The sequence below is a fragment of the Nelumbo nucifera genome, chromosome 3, assembly GCF_055504915.1.
Source record: "Nelumbo nucifera cultivar China Antique chromosome 3, China Antique-T2T, whole genome shotgun sequence".
Lineage (NCBI taxonomy): Eukaryota > Viridiplantae > Streptophyta > Magnoliopsida > Proteales > Nelumbonaceae > Nelumbo > Nelumbo nucifera.
The window spans coordinates 89,846,471-89,870,678 of NC_142651.1; the positions used below are offsets into that span (position 1 = coordinate 89,846,471).

Sequence of the window (24,208 nt, forward strand, 5' to 3'; positions counted from 1 at the left end):
TTTATTTATTTATTTACTTTTCCTTTCCTACATGAATTAGAAATTCCGTGGAAGCACTCCCAATAGAAGCACTTTACTAGATGTTACTAAACGTTGCAATCCGCGGAATTGCTTCGAGTAGGTGCTTATGGTTATGTTTGTTTGCGGTGCAATTTCATTTGCACTGTTATAAATGCATGGGAGTGCAAATGAGAATAAATATTGTAAATTTTGGTTCATTTTTGCTTTTGATTCTATTATTTTTCTCCAGATTTTATTTTACTTCATCTATCATGCATATAAACAAAACAAAGTAAAACTTGCAACCAAATTAAACCATAATTTGGACAATTGGACTCAACTTTTTTGCATTCCCATACTTTTGCATTAGCGGAAATGGAATTGCACTGCAAGGGCTTCTCCAACTTCTGAAAAGAGAATTGCTTCCCCTTCATCTCACATGTCTTTGGTGATTCACTGTTAGTATGTTAGCAAGCTGAGGTCATTTTTGCCCCAGAAGAAGTCACCAAAACCTAGCCTTCCATCCAACATTCCAAGGGAACGTTTGGGAGGGCTTTCATGTAGTGGCTTTTGGCTTTATAACGTGAGTTCGTGAAAAACCTGGAAAGCTCTGATATGCTTTTATTGGGTCAAGAAATCAACGTTTTGGTGAAGCTAGTTTTAGTAGCATCTTCAAAGCAGCTCAGTGAAAGCAATTCAATCAAAGGACTTCACCGGAAAATCAATATATTGGCTGAACGAAAGTGTATTTGGCCTTTTCAGGCATTTTACCAAACATAGCTTTTAGGTTGTCTGTGTGGGGCCTATCTTGCGAAGCCAAAGCTGCTGACCATGCTTGTCTCCAAAAATAAAATAACAAAAAAATGGGCCGGGTTCCGGGTGGGCCTGGACACAACCTAGGCCCAAGCCCGGAAATTTCTGGGCTGAAGCAGGCGGGTTTATAAGTAATCACAGCTGCACTAGAGTCTCTCTAGAAAGTAGAAACAGAAGCTGCCAAAGCCTTAGCCTCCTGAAAGTTGGCTCTCAACGAATGCAGTATCCGAAAATTATATATAGCACTTGTTCAAATTTTAATTACTTGCAAAATACTCCTCTTTCCCTCTAATCCTATTTCCTAATTAATTTTTTAAACGTTAAACATATAGAAATCCAGTAATCCACAAACCCTTAAATAGCTATGGGTCCGAAAACTAATACATTTTGTATGATATGTACCAATACATAACCTTGTCTCCTATAGATGCTCCTGTGAATTGGTGGAGAGAGAGAGAGAGATGAACATGGGGCTGTCCAAATCCAACAAAGTTGACTCTTATAAAAATCAGGACCATTCCCAACCCCCTAATAAAGCCCAGCCACATTGACCAGGCCCTAGTAAGGGGCAGCCCAACCCCGCAAATCCAACACAGTTGTCCCATAAACAAAACCCTAATTGCTGTGCTTTAAGGTGCATAGATGGATATGGACTAATACATGGGCCCAGTGGTCTTTTTACGCTTTAATGCTTGTGTTTATCAACAAACACTACACTGGGTTGGAGCTTGGAGCTGAGTATGGGCATAGATGGTAAGTGCTCACATGGAGTGGTCCTTCCAGGCTTAGAAGTAGGCCACCACCAACACCACTGGGCACCGGCTGGGCATGGCAGTATATGGATCCTGGAAGCAGATTGCTGACTACATTTAATGGTCATTTCAGTCTTTGAAGTGTGGGGCCATCAACAAACATTGATTTGGCTTTGTGTGGATTATGGAAGTGTGTTGCTGAATGCATTCAAATGGACTGACTATTCAGGCTCCAAAGTGGGGGCAGCCACTTGTATATAATTCTACTGCTTATGTCTTGTTGTTGTTGGTGATGCTGAAATGACTTTGAAAAAGAAACCAGGAAGACTCACCCAGAGGAGAAAATATCACATCCCCTCCTTTGTCAATCACAACAAACAGGGAATGAGTGTACCAGAGAAGGCCACAGCTGAGAGGAATTGGCACTTTTAGCAAGCACAAGCAAAACCCATCATGTCCCACCAAGGAAATTTCACAGGCCAATTGCTATCTCGCACACACATGCGCACACACGTCCGCCACGCCAACTTACACATGAATCCTTTGGAGGGCATGATAGGGGTGGAGTCGAGTCAAGTTGAGGTCGAAATTCAACTCGAGCCCGGTCCAGTTTTATATACTGGACTCGAACTCGACTTGAGTTGATATTAAATAAGTTAATATTGAGTATATTAAAAAATTATAAATAAATCAATATTAAGTATACTAAAAATAAAAATATATTTTGAAAATCAATTATAAATGTATTTATTTATATTATAAATAAGTTAATATAAAAAATTTAATGTTTATTTATATTTTAAATACAAATATATTAAAAAATATTATTTTATTATGAGCTCGATTAAGCTCGCGAGCCATCCAAGCTAGTTATTGTGAAGCTTAAATTCCACTCAAGTCAAATTTGACGCACATTCAATTTGATTACTGCAAGTCAAACTAGAATATTTAACAAGCCGAGCTCAAATAGCTCACGAATAGACTAAACTTGCTTAAACCCTAATCATGTGCTTAAACCCTAATCATGTGTGTCAGACCCAATTAAGGGGTTGGTGGGGTTAGTGACAGGGTGGGTATACACAGGCTGACTGGTACAATGTAAAAAGCATGACTTTCCGCAGTTTGAACCAGTGCTTCCTCAACACTAAGGATTCCCTACGACCAACTGGACATGAACCATCTTCATTGAGCATCCTTAAATATGTCTTCTCCTTCCATCTATCCATTTCTGCACACAGTCCACAAGGGGATGGGCCTGTACCTGGGGTGGTTGTTCAGATGCAAGAGCAATAAAGAGCTGCTTCTACCACATGGAGTTCACATGTTACACCATCTTATCCCTTCCTCACGTATTGAGTTTTTTTCAAATCAAAGGGCCATGTCCACGTGAAAAGCAGTACCTTCTCTTGTGTCTTTTTTGTTTTTCATACCCCAAAACCAAAAAGGATGGCTTCAATAGCCGACAAAGGTACCTTTCATATTTTCACGTTCGAAAATTTAAGGGAATTTTGCTTTTATTATAAGTGGGCATTGAAATTGTTATTTTATTACATGAACAGGGAAATTGATTCCTAAGAGCATCCCGTGCTTCCTATGTTAGAGAGCTCAATTGAGTTTTATGTATCTCGAACTCGATTCAAGTTGATACTCACAAAGTCACAAGCTATTTGAGCTTGGTTAGACTCGAGTCAATTATAAATAAATTAGTATTGGAATTATAAATAAATTAATGTTAAGTATATTAAAGTAAAGATAAATCAACAAGTTATAGATATTTTAATATTATAAATAAATTATGAATTCTTAAGACCAAATAGTCGGGCGGACAATTATAAATGTATTCAATTCTTTATATTATAAATAAGTTAATATAAAAAACTAATGTTTATTTATATTATAAATGCAAATATATTAATAAAATAGTATTTTATTATGAGCTCCATTAGGCTTGCAATCCACTTGAGCTGGGTATTGTGAAACTAAGGTTATGCTTGAGTCAAGCTCGACTCAAATTCAATTATAGAGCTGTAAAACGGGCCGTGTTGGGCCAACACGGCACGGCCCACATATGGCCCACATAAAGTCCGGGTCGTCCTGGGCTGTGCCTCCCTCCCTTGTGATATTTTGAGGGGACGGCCTGGCACAGCCCACGACCTTAGCCCGCATAGGCCCATGCCATGCCGTGGGTCTGGGCTGAACGGGTTGCAAGCCGTGTTGTGGGCTTGGGCCGAATCGAGCCAGAAAGGCCTAGACTTTTTGTTTTGCTAACTTTCCTTTGGGCTTTGTAGCTTTTCCCAATTGCCCACTTTTGGAACAAATTGAAAAAAAAAATAAAAAATCTAACAACAAAATGAAAAAAAAATACTTACCAAAATACAAAATGGGCAGCAAATTGGAAAAAAAATAGGAATTTTATTTCATTTAAAATATAAAAAATTACAAATTGAAAATAAAAAAGTTGCATTATTGAAAAAATAACAAATAAGTTAAATAAAATTGAAAAAATTACTCCATCTCCTTGACGTTAATCATTTGCTTCATCAGGTGTAGTAGTGTCATGCCCTTTTTTGTCTTGTAATTTATCCTTAGCATTTAGCAAATCTTTAAAGTAGATGTCTTTTTCTTGTTTTTCATGGAAGAGCAAATGACTGGCCAAGTGGCTAGTACCACCCTTGCTATTGAAGTTAAAGTCAATCCTACATTTTTGGCAAACAACTCTTTTTCCCTTCCCCTTAACCTCCTCTATTTTAAATATTTTCCAAATTGGATTAGTGAACTTAACATTAGGGAATTGGTTTCGAGAGGAGGAACCAACCGTTTTTTTAATTTTGAAAAAACAAACATTAATTTAATTGCACTTACCCAGATGGTTGGATTACTGATTTAGAATCTCAACTTGATTTCAACGGTTGAAGCCTCTCAAAGCCTTCTAAATGGCTAAATTGCTAAGCGCATAACTGCCTAAGTGTATGACAGTATGTCGGTATGACAATATGATAGCATGATAGTATGAGACTGTATGGGAATTGGGATGAGAGATCGAGAGAATATGAGAATTACTGAATTGATGTGATGATAATGGTGGACTAGTGTGGAGTCATGGAAGATAGGATTATTTATAGGAATTAAAAATCATTCAATTGCCCAAAATACCTAAAAATTAGCTACTTTTTAGTTGTTGGGAGAGGTATTTTGGTCATTGTAAAGCCAAAATACATAAATAGCCCCTATATAGCTATTTATAGGCTTATTAGCTTATAGTTGTTGATTGAAGGGGTATTTCTATAAAAACCCCCTAAAAAAGCTGAAACTAGTCGTATGGGGGTCACCCAAGGGCCCCAACAGGCAATGACTAGTTTTTTTTTAACAGGATATACTTGACCCATTGCAGGCCCACAGGTCGTGTTGTGTCACGTGCTAGGCTAGGCCAGCACGACACAGTTGTGTCGTGCCATGCCGGCCCACAGGCCTAAAACCCCTAGCCCAACACAACCCGCACAAATTGTGTTGTACTGGGCACAACCCGTGTGTTGTTGTGCTAGGCCAATCCAAAATCATGCCAAACTGTGCTAGGCTGCGGACGACATGACCTGATTTACACCTCTACTCAATTATTACAAGTCAAGTAGGGATGAAAACAGATTGGGTCGGATTCAAATAAGGGTATATTCGAATCTGATTCGACACTATTCATGTTGGATCCGATCCGATCAGATCTGATAAGACTCGATTTGTATTCAAATCCTATTGGTAAGTCACATCTCCGGGTCTGATCCGATCTTACATGTTTTCTTTAAAAAGTAATAAATTATTAAAAGAACAATAAAATATATTAATTTAAATAAAGTAAAACAAAAATATAAATATTTTTTAATTATTTTCATCATATATATACATGTTTTTTATAAAAGAAATAAAAATATAACAAATTTCTAAAAATATATTTATAAATAAATAAATAAATAAAATATATATTATATTTATATTTGTAAGCATATTATATATATTAGATTGGATCTTCTTGGATAGGATAGGGGATCCGAATTCTGATCAGATCATATTATCCGATCCAAATCAAAGATCCAAATAGGGGTGATCCAAATTCGACCAAATAAGATAGGATTTCAGATCAGATTGGATAATGATCCGATCCATTTGTACCCCTAAAGTCGAGTTCGCATTTAATAAGTCAAGCCCCAATAGCTGACGGGTAGGATCAACTCGCTTACACCCCCTACTAATGTCGAGTGGAGTTCGGATCTGCTATATACAATGCCACCCACAAGACATTACACTTGCAATTGGGAACATCTCAACTCGGATCTCCTGCCCACACAAACTCTGCCCACGTCTACCCACATAACATCGCAGCCACACATGGAGAACATCTCATCCTCCTACATAGTATTATGCAGGGGAGATGTTCCCAATTCATTAGGGTAGTGTATTGCGGGTAGACGTGGGCAGAATTCTCATGGACAGGTGATCCAGAGTTCGAACATCTCAATTGTCATTCATGGGTACGTGGTGGCAGATACGAGGTCCTTTTGGGGTCTGGTGATCTTTCTTATTTGTCAATCTCTATGAACCCTACCCAATTAACCCATCAAAATTATTGCACTGGCCAATCACTACTTGCCACATCAAAGGTAGTTGGCACATGTGGCGTATTGTGACTGGACCAGCATTCAAAGTAGAATTGTAGATGATTCTGATATAGTTGGCACATGTGTGTGTATGTGTATGAAGTAAATGTCATAAATGGAATCAACCAAAGTTGATGGAATCTAATTAAAAAATACTGTTGATTAGGAATCTTTCATGTGAAAATTAAGTGGAGAATCCAGAAAGCGTGGCATGTTTGTCTCCCCTATACTTTAACTCAACAATGGATAATATTTGTAGGGGAAAGCACCAACACAAGATGGGGATATAGTGATGATGGTAGATCAGAGGATGAAGTTTCTCAATGAGTCATGCTCTCCATCACCCCCCCCCCCCCCTCTCAACGAGTTTGGATCTGCTACCCACCAGACACAATTCACACTTCATTCACAAGGCATTACTACTGTATACGAAACATCTCCCCATGAATGATAACATACAAGTGGTGAGAGGTTCTTGATATATTGTTGTATTGTCTTCTTGGTAGGACATGGGCAGGGTCTTGTGGGTAGTATGAGTGCAAACTCAGTCGGACCCATTGAAGTTTTGGCAAAATCTCAACCTTAACCCGCCTAAGTTGCACCCTAGTGGGTAATAGATTCACATTCCCTCTCAACAGAGACTACACAAAAAAAATTCTTTTAAGATAAAGCCAACTTAAAAGATTCACTTTAGCCATTGTCAAAACATAATAGGGAAGTTTCCTAACAAAGTTTGTAAAATTCTTTTAAGAACCTCCTCTCAACTTTCTATTTCTCTTATTTTCTATTAAATCAAATACAACCTAAGGGGGTGTTTGTTAATGTATATGGTTTTGTTTTCCGAAACAAGAATAACTGCCACATCAGTAAAATTGTTTTGTATATTGACAAAAACCCCTAAAATGAAGGTTTCATACCCCCCTCAAGTATGTATATTTAAATCTCTAGTCAACCAACAAAAGTTTTATTTTGGAGATATCCACATAGAGGTGTAAAACAGGTTATGCTGCCCTCTTTAGGGATAATTTGGGGGGTCGGCCCGACATAGCCCACGGCCCAAGCCTGTTCGGGCCCATGTCATGTCGTGCCATGACTGGGCCAGACTTTTTTGGTTTTTTTGACATTTTTTATTTTTTTATTTCTTTTCTAAGTAAAACTAAAATATTTAACTTTCCTTTGGGAACTATTTGAAAAATAAGTAATCTAACAAAGAAATAAAAAATACTTAACCAAATAAGAAGTCAAAGAAACAAAGACTCAAAGTGAATAACAAATTGGAAGAAAAATAGGAATTTTATTTCATTTAAATTTGAATGATACAAAGCATACAATGGTTGCCTGAATGAAATATGAAAATTGGAAAATGGAATAAATTAATAAAATGTAAAAAATACAATATAGTTACAAATTGAAAATAAAAATTATATTATTAAAAAATATCAAATAACTTAAATAAAATTAAAACAAAATTTACAATAATTTGAAAAAAAATGCTATACAACTATTGAGTATACAAAAGATATTGGCTTCAGCATTTTCTCCTATTGTTCTTAACTTTAATCATTTTCTTTAGGTGAAATATCAAGTTTAGTGTCATGCCCTCCTTTGTCTTGTAATCTATCTTCAGCATCCAACCAATCTTTAAAGCATATGCACATATCTAGACTTTCATCATTCATACAACTTTTCCTGTCATCCAACACCCTAGTACTTGCATTAAAACAAGATTCCGATGGAACTGCAGACACTAGAGGGGTTAGTAGATCACGTGCCATGGTGGCGAGAACTAGATAGGGCTATTTATAGGAATTAAAAATAATTCAATTGCCCAAAATACCCTAAAAATAGTTAATTTTTAGTTTTTGGGAGGGGTATTTTGGTCATTGTAAACTTATTTATCACTTTACCCAAAATTCCCCCCAAAATAGCTGTTATATACCTATTGCGGGCATTTGTGTCATTCTTTCTCCCCAAAACCAAAATACATAAATACCCCCCCTATATAGTTGTTTATAGTTGTTGGGGGTATTTTTGTAAAAAAACTCCCCCAAAACTTGCATGGGCCGAGCGCGGCCCGCGGGCCATGTCGTACTGGCATGTGGCCTGCGTGTCGTGTTGTGCTGGCCTGTGGACTTAGAACCCACCCAGCATGGCCCAAACCATCATGCCGGGCTACGGGTGGCACGACCTGATTTACATCTCTATACCCACATAATCTAATATTAGACTTTTTGCTTGTATAAAGTTTGATTGTTGGATAATCATTTTGTTTTTTATAGAACATGGCACACTTTAAATTAAACCATTCCTTCTAATGCTAGACAAGAGGAATGAGTTAAAAAAATGTTAACTAAAAAAAGAAGAAATCCATTGATCATATAATTAATTGCAAGTTCGTTAAGGCCCCGGTTCTAATTTCAGACAGATTGAACTTACAATGGTGAGTCGAAATTCTTTCCAACTGAAGATTTTTCAAGATCTATTCTTCCATTGGCTTCTATTATATTTATGAGATGTATAAAACTATAATTGCAAATTTTCTTTGTTGTTATCATCTAATTTTCTCTAAAATACATGCATAAACCCTACCTAATCATCCAACCCTTTGATTAAATGTAAACAAAGAGTTGAACATCCTAGACCTTTTCCATATCATTTATTACATGATTGTGATTATCAGAACTAAATAAGTCAGATAACCAAAATTTAGTTTTTTTCTCTTTCAATTTTGCTTTTAAAATTTGTGTTTTGACTTGGTTTGGAACAGTTAATAACCCCATAACTGTTATTGTGTTCTTGTTGTTAATAGTAGTGGTCATAGTAAGTAATAGTTGCAACAGTAGCAGCAATAGTAACAGCCATAGCAACTAGCAACAGCAACAGGAACAGTAACAGTCATAATATTCGTGCTTTATGGTGTAACAGGGCTGGACAAAACCTCCAATAACTACAGATTCAATTTTCTTTTCTTTGCTCCAAGCAAACTTGGGGCAAAAGTCATCTTTTTTATATTTTTTTTGACACAACTTTGTACTTGACCTCATGCACAGAATCCCACTTGTGATTAAATTTTTCCATGAGTGGCAAAATATATATTTGTATATTACCAAAGTTCAGTAGCAAGGACAAAGATTACTTCATGCATGGGTGATGACGATGGAAGCAGTCCTCCACTTGTGGATTGGATTTGACAAAGTTGTTGGATCTTTTTAATTAATTAGTGGAATGGCCCGTGCAATATTGATGGTGATGTTTGATTTTGCTTTTATATCTTGGGCACAGATACAGTTCATCCTAATGAATTAACATAAAATTTATGGAGAATAGGAGATGTCACTCCTAAGTGATCTCCTTTTTTGTGTGAAAATAATTACTATTAATGGTTAGAATTAAACAAACCGTTTATGTTAATTTATTCAAGTAACCAGAAAAAGTCATTATCTAAGATGACTATCAAATAACTTACATTTAAGCCTAAAAACATTCTATTCTTACTTTTTAACTAAGAGGATATTTAGTTGGAAGAAAAATTTATCAACCAACCACTAAAGTAAACTTGTAGGCATGTTGAGAACTTCCACACATTTGTCCAAGAATATAACAATCGAATAATTCATAATGTGTCATAGTGTCGCATAGGACCGAGGACATAAGTTGCACAGGCCCTACTTAACAACCGTACACATATGATAACATATAGTCCCAATGGCCAAATGCCCTTATAAGACATGGGCCTAATTAACAAACATGTATAGGGCCCATGGAATGAAATTTTTGTATTTTCATTTTTCTGTAATTTATGGTTTTCTTTGTTTTTTTGTAATTTCTATTATTTTTCATCAATTTTTATGATTTTCTACATTTTTTGTAAGTTTTCTACGTATTTCTTTGTTTTTTGTAATTTATATTATTTCCTTCATTTTCTCTATTTTTTCATAATGATTTTGCAATTTTTATTTTTTCTTTAATTTATGTTATTTTTTACATTTTCTATATATCTTTATTTTTATATTATGTATTTTTTATAGTTATATTTTCTAGAATTTATGTATTATGTGAAAAATTAATGGGTTGGGTAGGTTGGGTTCGGTTATGATGGGTTTGGGTTGAACCCGAAATGAGTCATTAGCGGGTTGATGGGTTAAGTGGGTTGGATTGAAGCTCAACCCAAACCTAAGTACCTACCAAAAAACTAAGGGGTAGAATTAGTATGAAAAAATCAAGGTCTTTCGACCATATTAACTGAATCATTCTCATTTTTATATATGGTAGTAGATAATAAATTTTTATTTTATGGGAAAATTCTCAATCAGTACCTTGTACTTTGACTTGAGTGACAATTTGGTCCCCGAACTTTAAAATGTGACAATCCAATACCCAAACTTTCGAAACACGACAATCTAGTACCTATCATTAACCAGTTGTTAAGTGGCATGTGAAAAGACACAAATACCCTTTAAGTGTCACATAATTTTCTTTATCAACCATCTGCTAAAATCAGAACCAGTTGTCAAAATTTACATCCATTTTAATTTTTTCCTCTAAGAGATAATCAACCAAATAGCAAACTGAAATTTTCACACATCCATTTGGGTTTTGCAGAACAATAACATTATTTCTGGAGAAATTCTGATGGAGCTCAAAAACCTTCCCAAGCTTTAGACGTTGGATCTATCCAATAATCGGTTTTCCGGCAGCATTCCCATGTCTCTAGGTCAACTCAGCAGTTTGCTATACATGTGAGCTTTTTGAATAAACACAGAGAGTTATTCATCTCTTTCTTTGTTGAATTCATGCTTCTTTCTCATTAGTCCTCCGCATCTAATCTCTTCTTATTTTTTCTTTGTTTCCTTGTATCTAATCATGTAGGAGGTTGAACAATAACAACTTATCTGGAGCATTCTTAGTGTCCTTCACCAAAATCCCTCGACTTACTTTCTTGTGAGAATTATTTCTCTTTATTCAAACCTACACAGTTTTTTATTGCATTCTATACAAGAAAATTGCTTCTTGTGGTTCTAACCCGGGAGCTTAACAACAACATTCAAGAGGGTGGATGATCTCCATGCTAATATTTCGAGCTCCTTTACCAAATCAGTTGAAGCTTCATCCGATGAGGATTCAGGTGAGACATTGAAATTGGACAGGAAGCCAAGACACAAAAAAGAGTTAGGCCTGGATAGGAATTGGAACCTTGGGCATGCCGCATCTGTACCAGGGATTTACTTGACATAGTTGTGAGCGTTAGGAAATGGCTCACTTGAGTTGGAAATGGAGTCTCCACCCATCAAATTAGGAAGTGGAGTTGATGGGACCTCCGGGAATGGCATAAAAACTCATTTTTCAATAGTGACTCCAAACAGCCCAAAGCATCGACAAAACCAGTCTGAGTAAGACTCGGATGGGAGAGGGAAGGGGTTCGGCACCCCTCTCCCGGGTCCAATAGGTGGGGTCCACATGGGAATATCAACCTTCAATATGAAATAGAAATAGCTAGCAATCTAACTTAAATAAATGATAACTAACTAATAAAGGAAGGGTTGTTAAATGACAAAAGAGGATTCATCTAACCAAGCAGAAATGCATCACATGACAGGCATATGTAAATTTCCTCGTTTTAATTTTTTTTCGTTCTTTTTTTAGTCAAAGGCAAGCACTAATCAGTAGTAAGAAGACTATAAATAAAATAAATGAAACTAAAAGAAAAGGCAAGGAGAAGAAAAAGATTCTACTACTGATCCTACCACGGCTTAATCTTCAAAGAAAGAATATAAGGAAAGCAACCTAAAGTAGCTTACATCCATACAGAAACCAACAAATTAACCTCTAGAACAAGCAGATTAAAAATGAAAACCAACAAATTAACCTCTAGAACAACCTAAACGGGGGTAGGTTGCTAATAGGATTAGCCAAATCAAGCAATCTTGAGTTCTAATTTCATGGGTATGTGTTTTGAGAGGTCCTGTATCTGATGGTTGTGTTTGATCTAATGGTTTAGGTGTAAGTAAGGGTCGATTGAGGCCATCAGATAGGTATCGGGTATGTTTAACGGTGGATTTGGGGGCTTTTGGACTAAAAGTTGTGATTTTTGGGTTTTTGGGTGTTTTGGAAGGATTAGAAGGGTCTAATTGGGAATTTGGGGTAAAATGGGGTTTAGGAGGTGGGCCGAGCAAAAAATCAGGTGTTGACAGTTGCCCCTCTTTGTTGTGAGGTAAGAAATTATGAAAGAACAAAGACCAAAAGAAGCATACAGAGATGTTTACGAAGGGTAGGCTTGGAAAAGGGGCGAGATGAGGAAGGAGGAAGAAGGAGGGTTACGGAGAGGGAAGGGCGATAAAGAAAAATTCTCATGTAGCATTGAAATCAGTGTACATTGGCAAAGTGACCCTTCCTAGGTATCAAGAACCTTCGGAATCAATATACATTTGCCGTAAAGAAAACCCTAAAGCAACTCATAAGTTTACCTTGTAGAGTCAGTGAAAACTGGATACTTTTTGAAAAACAACCCCTCCTAGGTGAAAACCTTGTGGAGTCAGGGTAAATTTGTGAAAACTGGATACTTTCGAAAAACATCCCCTCCTAGGTGAAACCCTTGCATAGTCAGGATAAATTTGTGAAAACTGGATACTTTTGAAAAACATCCCCTCCTAGGTGAAACCCTTGCATAGTCAGGATAAATTTGTGAAAACTGGATACTTTTGAAAAGCGACCCCTTGTAGGTGAAAACCTTGCAGAGTCAGGGTAAATTTGCGAAAACTGGATACTTTTGAAAAATGACCCCTCCTAGGTGAAAACCTTGCGGAGTCAAGGTAAATTTGCACAAGGAAAAACAAATGACAATAAATGGATCAGTCATCAAGACTAGCAGGACAAAAGGATCAAATTTCTTACAAAGAAACAATCACAAAACACCAACAAATATTCTTTAGTTTTCTTTTTGTTGTTTTTTTTTCTTTTTTTTGAGAACATTTTGAAAGATTTTAATAACTTATTTCAAGTTTTAATAGAGGTCTCAAAGTTGATATACCATAACTATTTTTTGACATAACACAATGTAAAATAATTGTTATAGAGTTTCAGACATTATTTATCCCTCATTTCATTATTTCTTTTCTATTTTGTTTTTCTTTTCTTTCTCTTTTCTCTAATTTTTCTATTATTATTTATATCATCTCTATTTACTCAATTAAAATACTAGTGTCGATCAAAGAAATGAGACTTGGAAACGGGATTTCTGATGTGATTTAAAGCATAGAGGTTGACATGACCAATAGGATTTTCTGACACGGGTCAAAGAATAAAGGCTAACATGATCAACGAAGTTTCTAACGTGGGTCAAAGCATAGAGGATAACATGACCGACGAAATTTTTTGATGCTGGTTAAAGCATAGAAGCTGACATGACCAATGGGTTTTTTGACGTGGGTCAGGGCATAGAGGCTGACATGATCGACGGGATTTCTAACGTGGATCAAAGCATTGAGGTTTACATGGCCAATAGGATTTCTGATGTGGGTCGAAGCACAGAGGTTGACAAGACCAACGAAATTTCTAACATGGGTCAAAGCATAAAGGCTGGCATGACCATCAGAATTTCTGACGTAGGTCAAAGCATAGAGGATGACATGACCAACAGAAGACGGACGCGAGTCAAGGCATAAAGGCTGATAAGACCAACGGGATTTCAGACGTGGATCAAAGCATAAAGGCTAACATGACTGACAAAATTTCTCGTGTGGATTAAAGCATAGAGGCTAACATGACCAATAAAATTTTTTGACATGGGTCAAAGCATAGAGGCTAACAAGAGACCAATGGAATTTTCTCACGTGAGTTAAAGTGTAGAGGCTGACATGACCAACAATTTCTTTGACCTGAGTCAAAGCATAGAAGCTGGCATGACCAACGGATTTTCTAACGTGGGTCAAAGCATAGAGGTTGACACGACCAACAGAATTTCTCTCGTTGGTCAAAGCATAGAGGCTGACATGACCAACAGAATACATAAGTAAGCAAAAGGATATGATGTGATGCTAAAGCCAAGATAGAAGTTGGATATGCATTGAAAAGGTCAAAACATCTCCTAAACTATGGTATATAAGTATTCAAATATTCGAGCAATGCACAAGGACATGAAATATGAGAATGGTAAGAAGGAAAAGCTTCAAATCTCAAGGGCAAAAATGCTTTCAATCTCAACTCATATGAAAGTAATTATGTCCTAATGGGCTATATCTAGTTCACATCAAATGAGATTGTGTATCCTCTCTTCAGGATCATCATTTAAAACACATCGACTTCAAAAGCATCCGCAATAGAATTGTAAGGTATTGAACAAAGAATTCACCATAGGAAATGCCTTTATCGCAGGGGGGTCTGCCCTAGCTTTACTTTTTTGTTTTCTTTCTCTCTTTTTTTTGGTTAACAAAAATGGTGGGCTACAAAGCTAATACTTTAATGGAGCGAGTGACAACTATGATCCTTTGTCACCGGCCAAATAGGTCTGTCCAGTGCTGATTTGCCAGTTTTTTTAAAGATCGAGGAGGTCTTGTTCATTAGGACAAAATGTGATATGGGATGGAGGTTATAAGGCTCAAATAACAATTAATATAAGCATTGGATGCTCGAATCGCCACCTTGGAAAATTTGATTTAGGGTTTGCTATCATCATCACGTTTTCATTCTTTTTTTCTTCTCTTTTTTTATTTTATTTTTATCAAGGCTCTCTCTATAGCCAAATGGATGGAGATTGCTCTTCATATTATTCATCAACATGAATTGTGCCTTCTTATTGATCAGGGAGGACTTTATTTTGGACGAAATGTAAATGGGTAAGGAAAATCAAAATTAGCATGTAGGTGTTTTTGAGCATTGATTTTTTGATTGTTTCTTGATTCTTCATTTGCCAATTCACTTTTGCATTGATCTTCCTTGATAACTACCCCACTTTATTTGAGTATTTCATTCCTAGCAAATCTACCAAAAGTTCATCTCTTTTTGTTTTTTTTTTTTTTGTCTTTGTTTTTGTTTTGTTTTTTAGTTCTTGCTTGATTACTCTAATCACATTCTTCTTGTTTTGACACCCACTCATTGGAAAGTGTTTATTGTGAAGAAAATGTTGACAAGAATGCTCAAAGGGCCAAATAGGGGATTTTACTACATATTATCAGGATTGAATGCACAAGGTCAAACAAGTGGCCAAGGATGGCCTCTCTTCATTTCATTATCGACCACACATCATATATTGAAGAAGCATGTGTTGAACAAAGCCCCCTTGGGCATTCTCCTTCTTCTTTTTCTCTCCCTTTTTTGTTATCCTTTTTCTTCTTTCTCTCTTTTTTTTTAGCCCCTTGATGACCCCTGAAGTGCATCCTATGGGTTTGGATAGTTTGCCGAAAAAAGGTCTAATGCATAAGCTCTTTGATTAATCGACAAAGCACTGGGTTAGGATGGTGCCTTTGTTCTATGCCGGCTCAGGCAATATTCAAGGGGAATGTGCTATGCTTTGGCAGCTGCAATTCTACCCCAGTTTGGACAAAGCTGATGGTTTTATTACGGGTTAGGAGGTAAATAGGAAGTTCAATTATAGACCTCTTGATCAACAAGTAACTTTCCTCAAGCATGCTTTTGGGATTCTGAGAGGAGGCAAACTCTACCTTCTTCTATGGGTAGATAGACAACCCTAAATGGACTAATCACTCTCTTATAAGTAAGCATCTCAGGCAAGAGAGAGAGAAAATGGAGGGGGGGGGGAATAATATTTTATTAGTGGAAGTGACCGGACCCATGAGATGGGCTGCTCTACATACCCCTTTAAAAGTGATTAGGCCAAACGTAGTTCAAAATTGGAACTAAAATCGATACCCTTGGCTCTATTAAGGAGGAAACAGTTAGTTTTGCTAGCTGAAGTGATTGCAAGATTTTGGAAAGGATTTTGTGCCATGATTCGGTAACTGATCTGGTCACTATCTGATGAGAAATTGGTTGAAAACTCTTGATGGTGCTTTCTTGTCAAAATAACCCAGTTAACACCTTCTTCTTTCTTTATTTTTCTCACTCTCTTTCTCTCTCTTCGAATTTTTTATTTTTTTGAATTTGAATTTGAATTTTTATACCTTGATATTTCCCTTCTCTTCTTCCTTTTTTTATTTTTTCTCTTTTCTTTCCTTTTTATTTGCCTTTTCTTATTTTTAATTCCCCTTTTAATGTTTATATGTTTCACTTTTCTTCTTCTTCTTGTTGCTCTTTCTTTTCCTTCATTATTTTTTATTATTTTATTATTTTGGATTTTTTTATTATTTAATTATTAATGATTTATTATCTCTTTTTTTTTAATTCTCGATTGACTTAATATGAATTTTTTATTTTTATTGGCTTTTGGATCTATGATTTTTTTATTTTTGATCTTTGATCGATTTGGTTGATTTCTTTTTTATTTTTTATATTTCTTGTTATAATTAGCTTTTCTTGTCTTTTAATTAATTAACCAAAAGAAATATAGTTAATCTTTCCTATTCAAATGATTTGGTTTCTTTTTCTTCAATTTTCTTCATTTTAATTTTTTAGATCTTTGTTATTCTACTTAATATATATTTTTATTTGTTATTAATTTGCACTATAGTTTTTATGGATATTTGATTTTTTACTTCTTTTATTTTTTTAGGGTAAATTACAAAGACCCCCCCTGTACTATGGGGTTTGTGACAAAGACCCCCTTGTACTATGACCGTGAGACAAAGACCCCCCTTGACCATTAAGTCAGATGATGGAATGCATTAAATTACCAAAATACCCCACTAATTTTTTTCTATTTTTTTCCCTTTTTCTCTTAAAACCTATTTAGCCTATTCACTGACTGATTCGATTCAGGCGACAAAGCCTAGATACAAATTTTATATATATTGTTATTTCTGATTCTAATCATTTCTCTCTATCCTATTTTGAGGAGTGTATCCCTGCTCTTTCTTTGATCCCATTTGGTATGCATCTTCTGCGTTGCAGTCTTGAAATGGTTAGTTTGATTTAGAAACAAAAGAAACAAGAATAGAACTTGAAAAGTTTGAATTTCTTTTATGTTATTTCTCTCTCTCTCTCTCTCTCTTTTATTCATTGTCATCATATTTGGGATCTCGCCCACACTCTATTCTAACAATTCCTTTTTTTTGTTGGTATCAAAGTGGAGCAATGGAAATTTTCCACAAAGCCAAGGTTGTTCATCTCCGGAGCCACCACGAGAAGTACCTCTTCGCCGAGGAAGACGAGGAATCAGTGTCCTAAGACCACAACGGTTCGTCTTGGAATGCCAAGTGGGGTGTTGAGTTCGTTGAAGGGGGGAACTATGTTCGTCTCAAGAGCTGATATGGTAGATATCTCACTACCTCTAATGAGGTCTTCCTTCTTGGGATGACCAGGAAGAAGGTTCTTCAGACTACACCCAAAAAGTTAGATTCCTCCGTCGAGGGTATCATTATCACTCTGGTTTGGTTGAAACAAATAAGATTAGTAGTGATTCTTTGGTAATTCAAACAGATGGATTCGGGGGTATTAAATTGATAGAGGGAGAGAGGAAAGTAGAGAAAGAGATGGGAAAGTCGGGCAAACCGCTGCTGCCGAGAGTTGTAGTGGCGATCTGGAAAAAGAAATAGACAAGGGAAGGAAATGATGAACATTAAAATGGGTTTGGAAGGTATTTGATCTAGAAAGAAGAAGAAGAAGAAGAAGAAGAAGAAGAAGAAGAAGAAGAAGAAGAAGAAGAAGAAGAAGAAGAAGAAGAAGGGAGAGAGGGAGAGAACATGCGGCGCAATTGGCATTGCCCGAAGTTGCAGTGGCGGGGAGTAACAGGGGAGGGTGAAACTAGAAAAGAAGAAGGAAAGAAGAAGAAGAAAGGGAAGAAGAGAGAAGATCGCGTTTGTGGTGTTTGTGATAGAGAGCTTGGGCTCTATTTCATCTTCTTGAGGAAGAAGATGGTGAATAGTGTGTTTTATTTCCAAGGGTAATTTTGTCATTTTCAAAATTTTTAAATCGCACATGATGTCACGTGATATACATAAACGGTCCATTAACGGTAGGTAATAGATTGTCGCATTTTGAAAGTTTGGGTACTGGATTGTCACATTTTAAAGTTCAGGGACCAAATTGTCACTCGAGCCAATGTACAGGGTATTGATCGGGAACTTTCCCTTATTTTATTTTACAATTTTTGTTTATTTTTCTTTTTTATGTTGTAATTTATGTTGTTTTCTTCAATTTGTATGATTTTCTATATTTTGTTTTGTAAATTTTCTCTATGTTTCTTTGTTTTTTGTAATTTATATTATGTTCTTCATTTTATGTGTTTTTTCACAATTATTTTGCAATGACAATATATACAATGGGAAAAAAAATAGAAACTTGAAGGTAAAGTTGGAAAGTAAAATCGGGGCCTTTCGACCAAACCAACTACAACATTCTCAATTTTTAGATGGTATAGATTGGTAATTTATGTTATTTTCTTTAATTTTTATGATTTTCTGTATTTTTTTGTAAATTTTCTATGTATTTCTTTGTTTTTTGTAATTTATATTATTTTCTTCATTTTATGTGTTTTTTTTTCATAATTATTTTGCAAGGCATATATACAATGGGAAAAAATAGAAAGTTGAGGGTAAAGTTGGAAAGTAAAATTAGGGTGTTTTGACCAAACCAATTGCAACATTCTCATTTTTTAGTATGATATATAAAATTTCTATATTTTTTTTGTATTTCTTTGTTTTTTTGTAATTTATATTATTTTATTCATTTTATGTTTTTCATAGTTATTTTGCAATGACAATATATACAATGGGATAAAAATAGAAAATTGAGGGTAAAGTTGGAAAGTAAAATCAAGGTGTTTTGACCAAACCAATTTCAACATTCTCATTTTTTTAGTAGTATGGTATAGAAATTTTTATGATTTCCTATATTTTTTTGTAAACTTTTTTGTGTATTTCTTTTTTTTTTTGTAATTTATATTGTTTTCTTCATTTCGAGGAGAAAGGTGTATAGGATAAGAGAGACATCATTTCTACTTTGAATTAGGGGGAATGGATAAGATATACACTATATAGATAGGGGTTTAAAGGAGAGAACTAGGATTTTAGAATTTATGTCTCCACTTCATGTGTGAACGATGACATTTGGCCTTTTGCCTCTTGTCATTCTGCTCGTCAATAGTGGGGCCGTTATTTGTATATCTAATGGCTAATGCTTGGATATTGGTTGATCCTGGTTCGTTTATATTTGGATTCGAATTGAACATCCATCCGATTTATATAGAAGAGTTCAGATCTCCTACCAACAAAACACATTCCAAACCCCTACGGCCCTACCAAGTATCAAACCCCTACAATATTACGTTGGTAGGGTGTCAGGCCTGGGTTCATGCTTTGAGCTTTATATAAGGGTTGAACTTGGAATCAAGACCTAGGCCTGATGGTCTAACCAGGCTTCGGCTTAGGCCTGAATGTACTCTATTAATACAGAGACAAAGCTCGACATGAACCTCGACCTGACCCAACCCTTGAACAAGTCTAATTCCCCATTTGTATTGTTGGAAGAGAGCATGGACTACCATTTATGTATCATTGCAAATCAGTATCCAAAGCAAAAATACCATTCATCAGATCCCTAACCCAAAAACCACCCTTTTGTCCCCAACTGTACATAAGCATATTCTTGATCCCCAATAGTTGAAAGACTTTTTTGAGACAATACGACAAACTACTAATCTATTGAAGTTAATATCCACCAAATGGTCTTTTAGTTGACCTTCAACCTTGATATCCCCTGTTCTTTTGCCATCTCCATAGCATGGCATATAGTTGGCCCCATATCACTCTCTCTTGCTACACACTCCAAAACAAAGCGAGAAACAGTAGAAATCAAATGGAGTAGGCCACACTATGAGCTTTTACAACACTAATTGATTGCTTATATATATATATATATATATATATATATATATATATATATTAGTTGAACCTTAATTTCAAATATCTAAAGCCTAAGAGCATTTCGATATTAACACAAAATTGAGGGGAGGTATTTGCAACCTTGAGGGGGTTTAAGTATTTATTCCTAAATACAAATGATATTACTAATTGTGGGCGTTGGATTAGAAGAAGCAAATATTGAATTAAATGTGTCATAGATGAACCAAGCCATGTCCAAGCCTGGCATAGGGGGTGGCAATTTTCCCCATCATTGCTAGGTACCCAATATATATATTCTTATATCGAATATATTTAAAATATTATTTATATTTTAAAACTTTCCTTTATTTTAAGTGAATTTATTTTTTAAAAATACTATTAATTAAAAAGTTTCAGGGCTTCAGGTCCCTACAAGGAACCGTTTTCGTCGAGGATCAAGGATGGAAGACAACTTTTATCCTTGGTGGGATTTATTTCAAATTTGGGGTCAGGGACGAGGAATATGATCCTTGCCATGTTGCCATTCCTAGCTTGGCACATAGGTCGAGAGTTGAGTGTGACTATGTGAACTCGCCTTCTCCAAGTCAACTAGGGTAAGCCTAACTAGAGTTTTGGGAGGAATTTTGGGTAACAGTTTATGGCGTTCAAGGTGGGCCCTATAAATTATGTTTAGTGAAAATCCAAAAAATCCACGTCAATGTTCAGAGTTTTAGCGGAATAGGAATGACAATGGGGTGGGGCAGGATGGGGATCCGTCCCCATAGCTTAGAGTTTTTATGATATCAATCATTTTATTTTTATTTTTTATTTACATGCATACACATATAAATACATGTATATAAGCTTGAATCCCCACATGACAGAGATGAAAACTTCCCCCTAGGATGGAGAATACTCTCCTTATTCACGCCAATGGGGATGAAAACTTCCCGTCCCCATGCAAAAAAATCATCCCATCCCTGCCCCATTTGGGGCGGGTTCCTCTAGAATAGGGTAAATGGTGAAAATTGCCATTTCTATGAGCTGAGCGAATAAAACATTTACTTCTTCGGAACATGGATGATCAACAATCAACATTAACGGCCTTTACGTAACAGCTCAACCCAAACGTAGAACCCTCCCAAATGGGGCCTTATTTTATTTAGATTTAGAGGGACCAAATTATTAACAAATAATAATTTAGCACTTTGAGTTCAAAGTGATTCTATAGGGGGAATTTACAATGGAACTTTGTCGTCATGGGTAGGAACGTAAATAGAGGAATCAAATGGGAAATTCTGTAATTTAAAACGGTAGAACGTTGGACAGTGGAGCCTGGAGCTACAAAAGCACACCTGAAACGAGAGATTAGAGGAGAAAAATACAAAATTAACTGTTAATAATTCAACGGATCAGAAACAAGCAAATTGGGAAGAGTGGCGGAGAGGGTAGAAACAGTAACCGATTGATTAACCCATCTGCGAATGAGAGAAAGAGAGAGGTGATGAGAAAGCTACAAAGCACACCACTTCATAAAGCGAGTACGGCAGAGTTAGAGCCCCTCCGATAAAATCCAGATGAGTTTGTAAGAAGAATCTTCCGGGGGACAAAGAGAAAAAGTATGGGAATGGGAAGCAGGGAAGGAACAAACCACACTACCCATTCGTCATCTGCTGCAAGCAACATGAGACCCAACAATTCTAGCAGCAACAAGAATAAAGCCATAGCTCAGTACAATGCAGATGCAAGCCTCCTGGCTGAGTTCGAGCAGTCTGGGGAGTCAGGTAAGTACTTTGACTACACCAAGTCAGTTAAATCTACACCTGATTCTGTTCCTGAAGAACATATTACTGCGTATCTCTCGAAAATCCAAAGGGGTGGACTCACCCAGCTCTTCGGTTGCATGCTCGCCATTGAAGAACCCAGTTTCAGGATCATAGCTTATAGTGAAAACACTATCGACATGTTGGGTCTTAGCGGTCTACTAGATTCAAAACAATTAAAGAGTCTGCTTGGCGTCGATGCTCGAAGCCTTTTCACCCCTGCTTCCGGGGCGTCTCTGGCTAAAGCTGCTGCCACCAGAGAAATTTCATTGTTGAATCCAATATGGGTCCATTCGAGAAGTAACCAGAAACCATTTTACGCCATACTCCACAGAATTGATGTGGGTATGGTCATTGACTTGGAGCCAGCTCGGCCGGGCGACGCTGCGTTATCTGTTGCAGGTGCAGTTCAATCGCAGAAACTCGCTGTTCGGGCAATTTCCCGGCTGCAGTCACTTCCTGGGGGTGATATCGGAATCTTATGCGATACAGTTGTGGAAGACGTTCAGGAGCTTACTGGGTATGACAGAGTCATGGTTTATAAGTTCCATGAGGATGAGCATGGTGAAGTTGTTTCGGAGATCAGAAGGTCTGATTTGGTGCCTTATTTGGGTTTACATTATCCAGCAATAGATATACCCCAAGCTGCGCGTTTCCTGTTCAAGCAGAACCGAGTAAGGATGATCTGCGACTGTAGTGCTGCTCCCGTCAGGGTTATCCAGAGCGAAACTTTGACGCAGCCACTATGCTTGGTCAATTCAACCCTTCGAGCGCCTCATGGTTGTCACGCACAGTATATGACCAACATGGGATCCATTGCTTCGTTGGTGATGGCAATTATTATCAATAATAACGAATCCAAAAAACTGTGGGGGTTGGTAGTCTGCCACCACACTTCACCCCGTTATGTTCCATTTCCTCTTCGCTATGCCTGTGAATTCCTCATGCAGGCTTTTGGACTTCAGTTGAACATGGAGCTTCAATTGGCAACGCAGCTGGCAGACAAGAAGATGCTTAGGACACAGACCTTGTTGTGTGACATGCTCCTCAGGGACGCTCCATTTGGCATAGTGACTCAGTCCCCTAATATCATGGATCTTGTAAAGAGCAACGGGGCCGCACTGTTCTATGGTGGGATGTGTTGGTTGTTGGGTGTAACACCAACCGAGGCACAGATAAAGGATATAGCAGAGTGGCTTCTTACAACTCATGGGGATTCTACAGGGTTGAGTACAGATAGTTTGGCTGATGCCGGCTATCCAGGTGCAGCTTTACTTGGAGATGCAGTCTGTGGTATGGCTGCTGCAAGGATTACTTCAAAGGACTTCCTTTTCTGGTTTAGGTCTCACACTGCAAAGGAAATCAAATGGGGAGGAGCTAAGCACCACCCTGAGGACAAAGATGATGGTGGAAAGATGCACCCAAGATCATCATTTAAGGCTTTCCTTGAAGTAGTAAAAAGTAAGAGTTTTCCCTGGGAAGTTTCTGACTTGAATGCTATTCATTCACTACAGCTTATTATGCGAGGTGCATTTCAGGATATTGATGACAGTAGTGCTAAGACAATGATCCGTGCACAACAGAATAATATGGAGATTGAGGGGATGGAGGAACTCGGTTCGGTGGCCTGTGAGATGGTCAGATTGATCGAGACAGCAACTGCCCCAATATTTGCTGTTGATTCGGCTGGGCTAATCAATGGATGGAATGCCAAGACTGCTGAATTGACAGGATTACCAGCTAGTGAAGCTAAGGGGAAGTCCCTTGTTAATGACCTTCTCCATGAGGAATCTCGTGAAGTTGTTGAATACCATCTATCTCAAGCTTTGAGAGGTATCGACTTTCTTATGTAACAATCACATGGCATATTCTTGGAGAGAACATCCGATTTGCTCCTATTGTCTAATATAGATATTCTTCTGTTCTATTTCTACATTTTTCTTTGTCATTTCTGTATATTAGTGGTTTACATTCTACTCTTAGCTATCTATACAATGATGGGATGTGCTGCCAAAATGATATTGTGGAAATTAAAGATTATAGGTTTTTGCTCTACAATTTTTGAAGTAAATGAAAAGCATTCTTAAAGAGATTGCAAAGAAATCATATTTGTCCATAGAAAGCCCTATAACTTTTCCTTTTCTCTTTCGGTGTTCTATCATTTTGAGTGTTTTCAGAGTCTGCATGCAAAAAATATAGGAGCTAAGCTTAAAACCCAGTGTACATTTTCTAACTTTTGTTTT

General features: G+C 36.8%; 1 protein-coding gene across 5 annotated transcripts in view; it reads left to right on the plus strand.

Annotated features, from left to right (window-relative positions):
• Positions 1-21,601: 21,601 nt before the first annotated feature.
• Positions 21,602-24,208, plus strand: part of LOC104590541 (phytochrome E-like) — a 70,074-nt gene continuing 67,467 nt past the window's right edge. For all 5 annotated transcript variants that reach the window (XR_016083619.1, XM_088899970.1, XM_088899971.1 and 2 more), the window contains exon 1: positions 21,602-23,798. Coding sequence is in view for 4 of the 5 variants with exons in the window: in XM_088899970.1 (XP_088756096.1) it covers positions 21,764-23,798 (2,035 nt within the window). In the remaining variant the exon portion in view is untranslated. The remainder of the gene's footprint in view (positions 23,799-24,208) is intronic.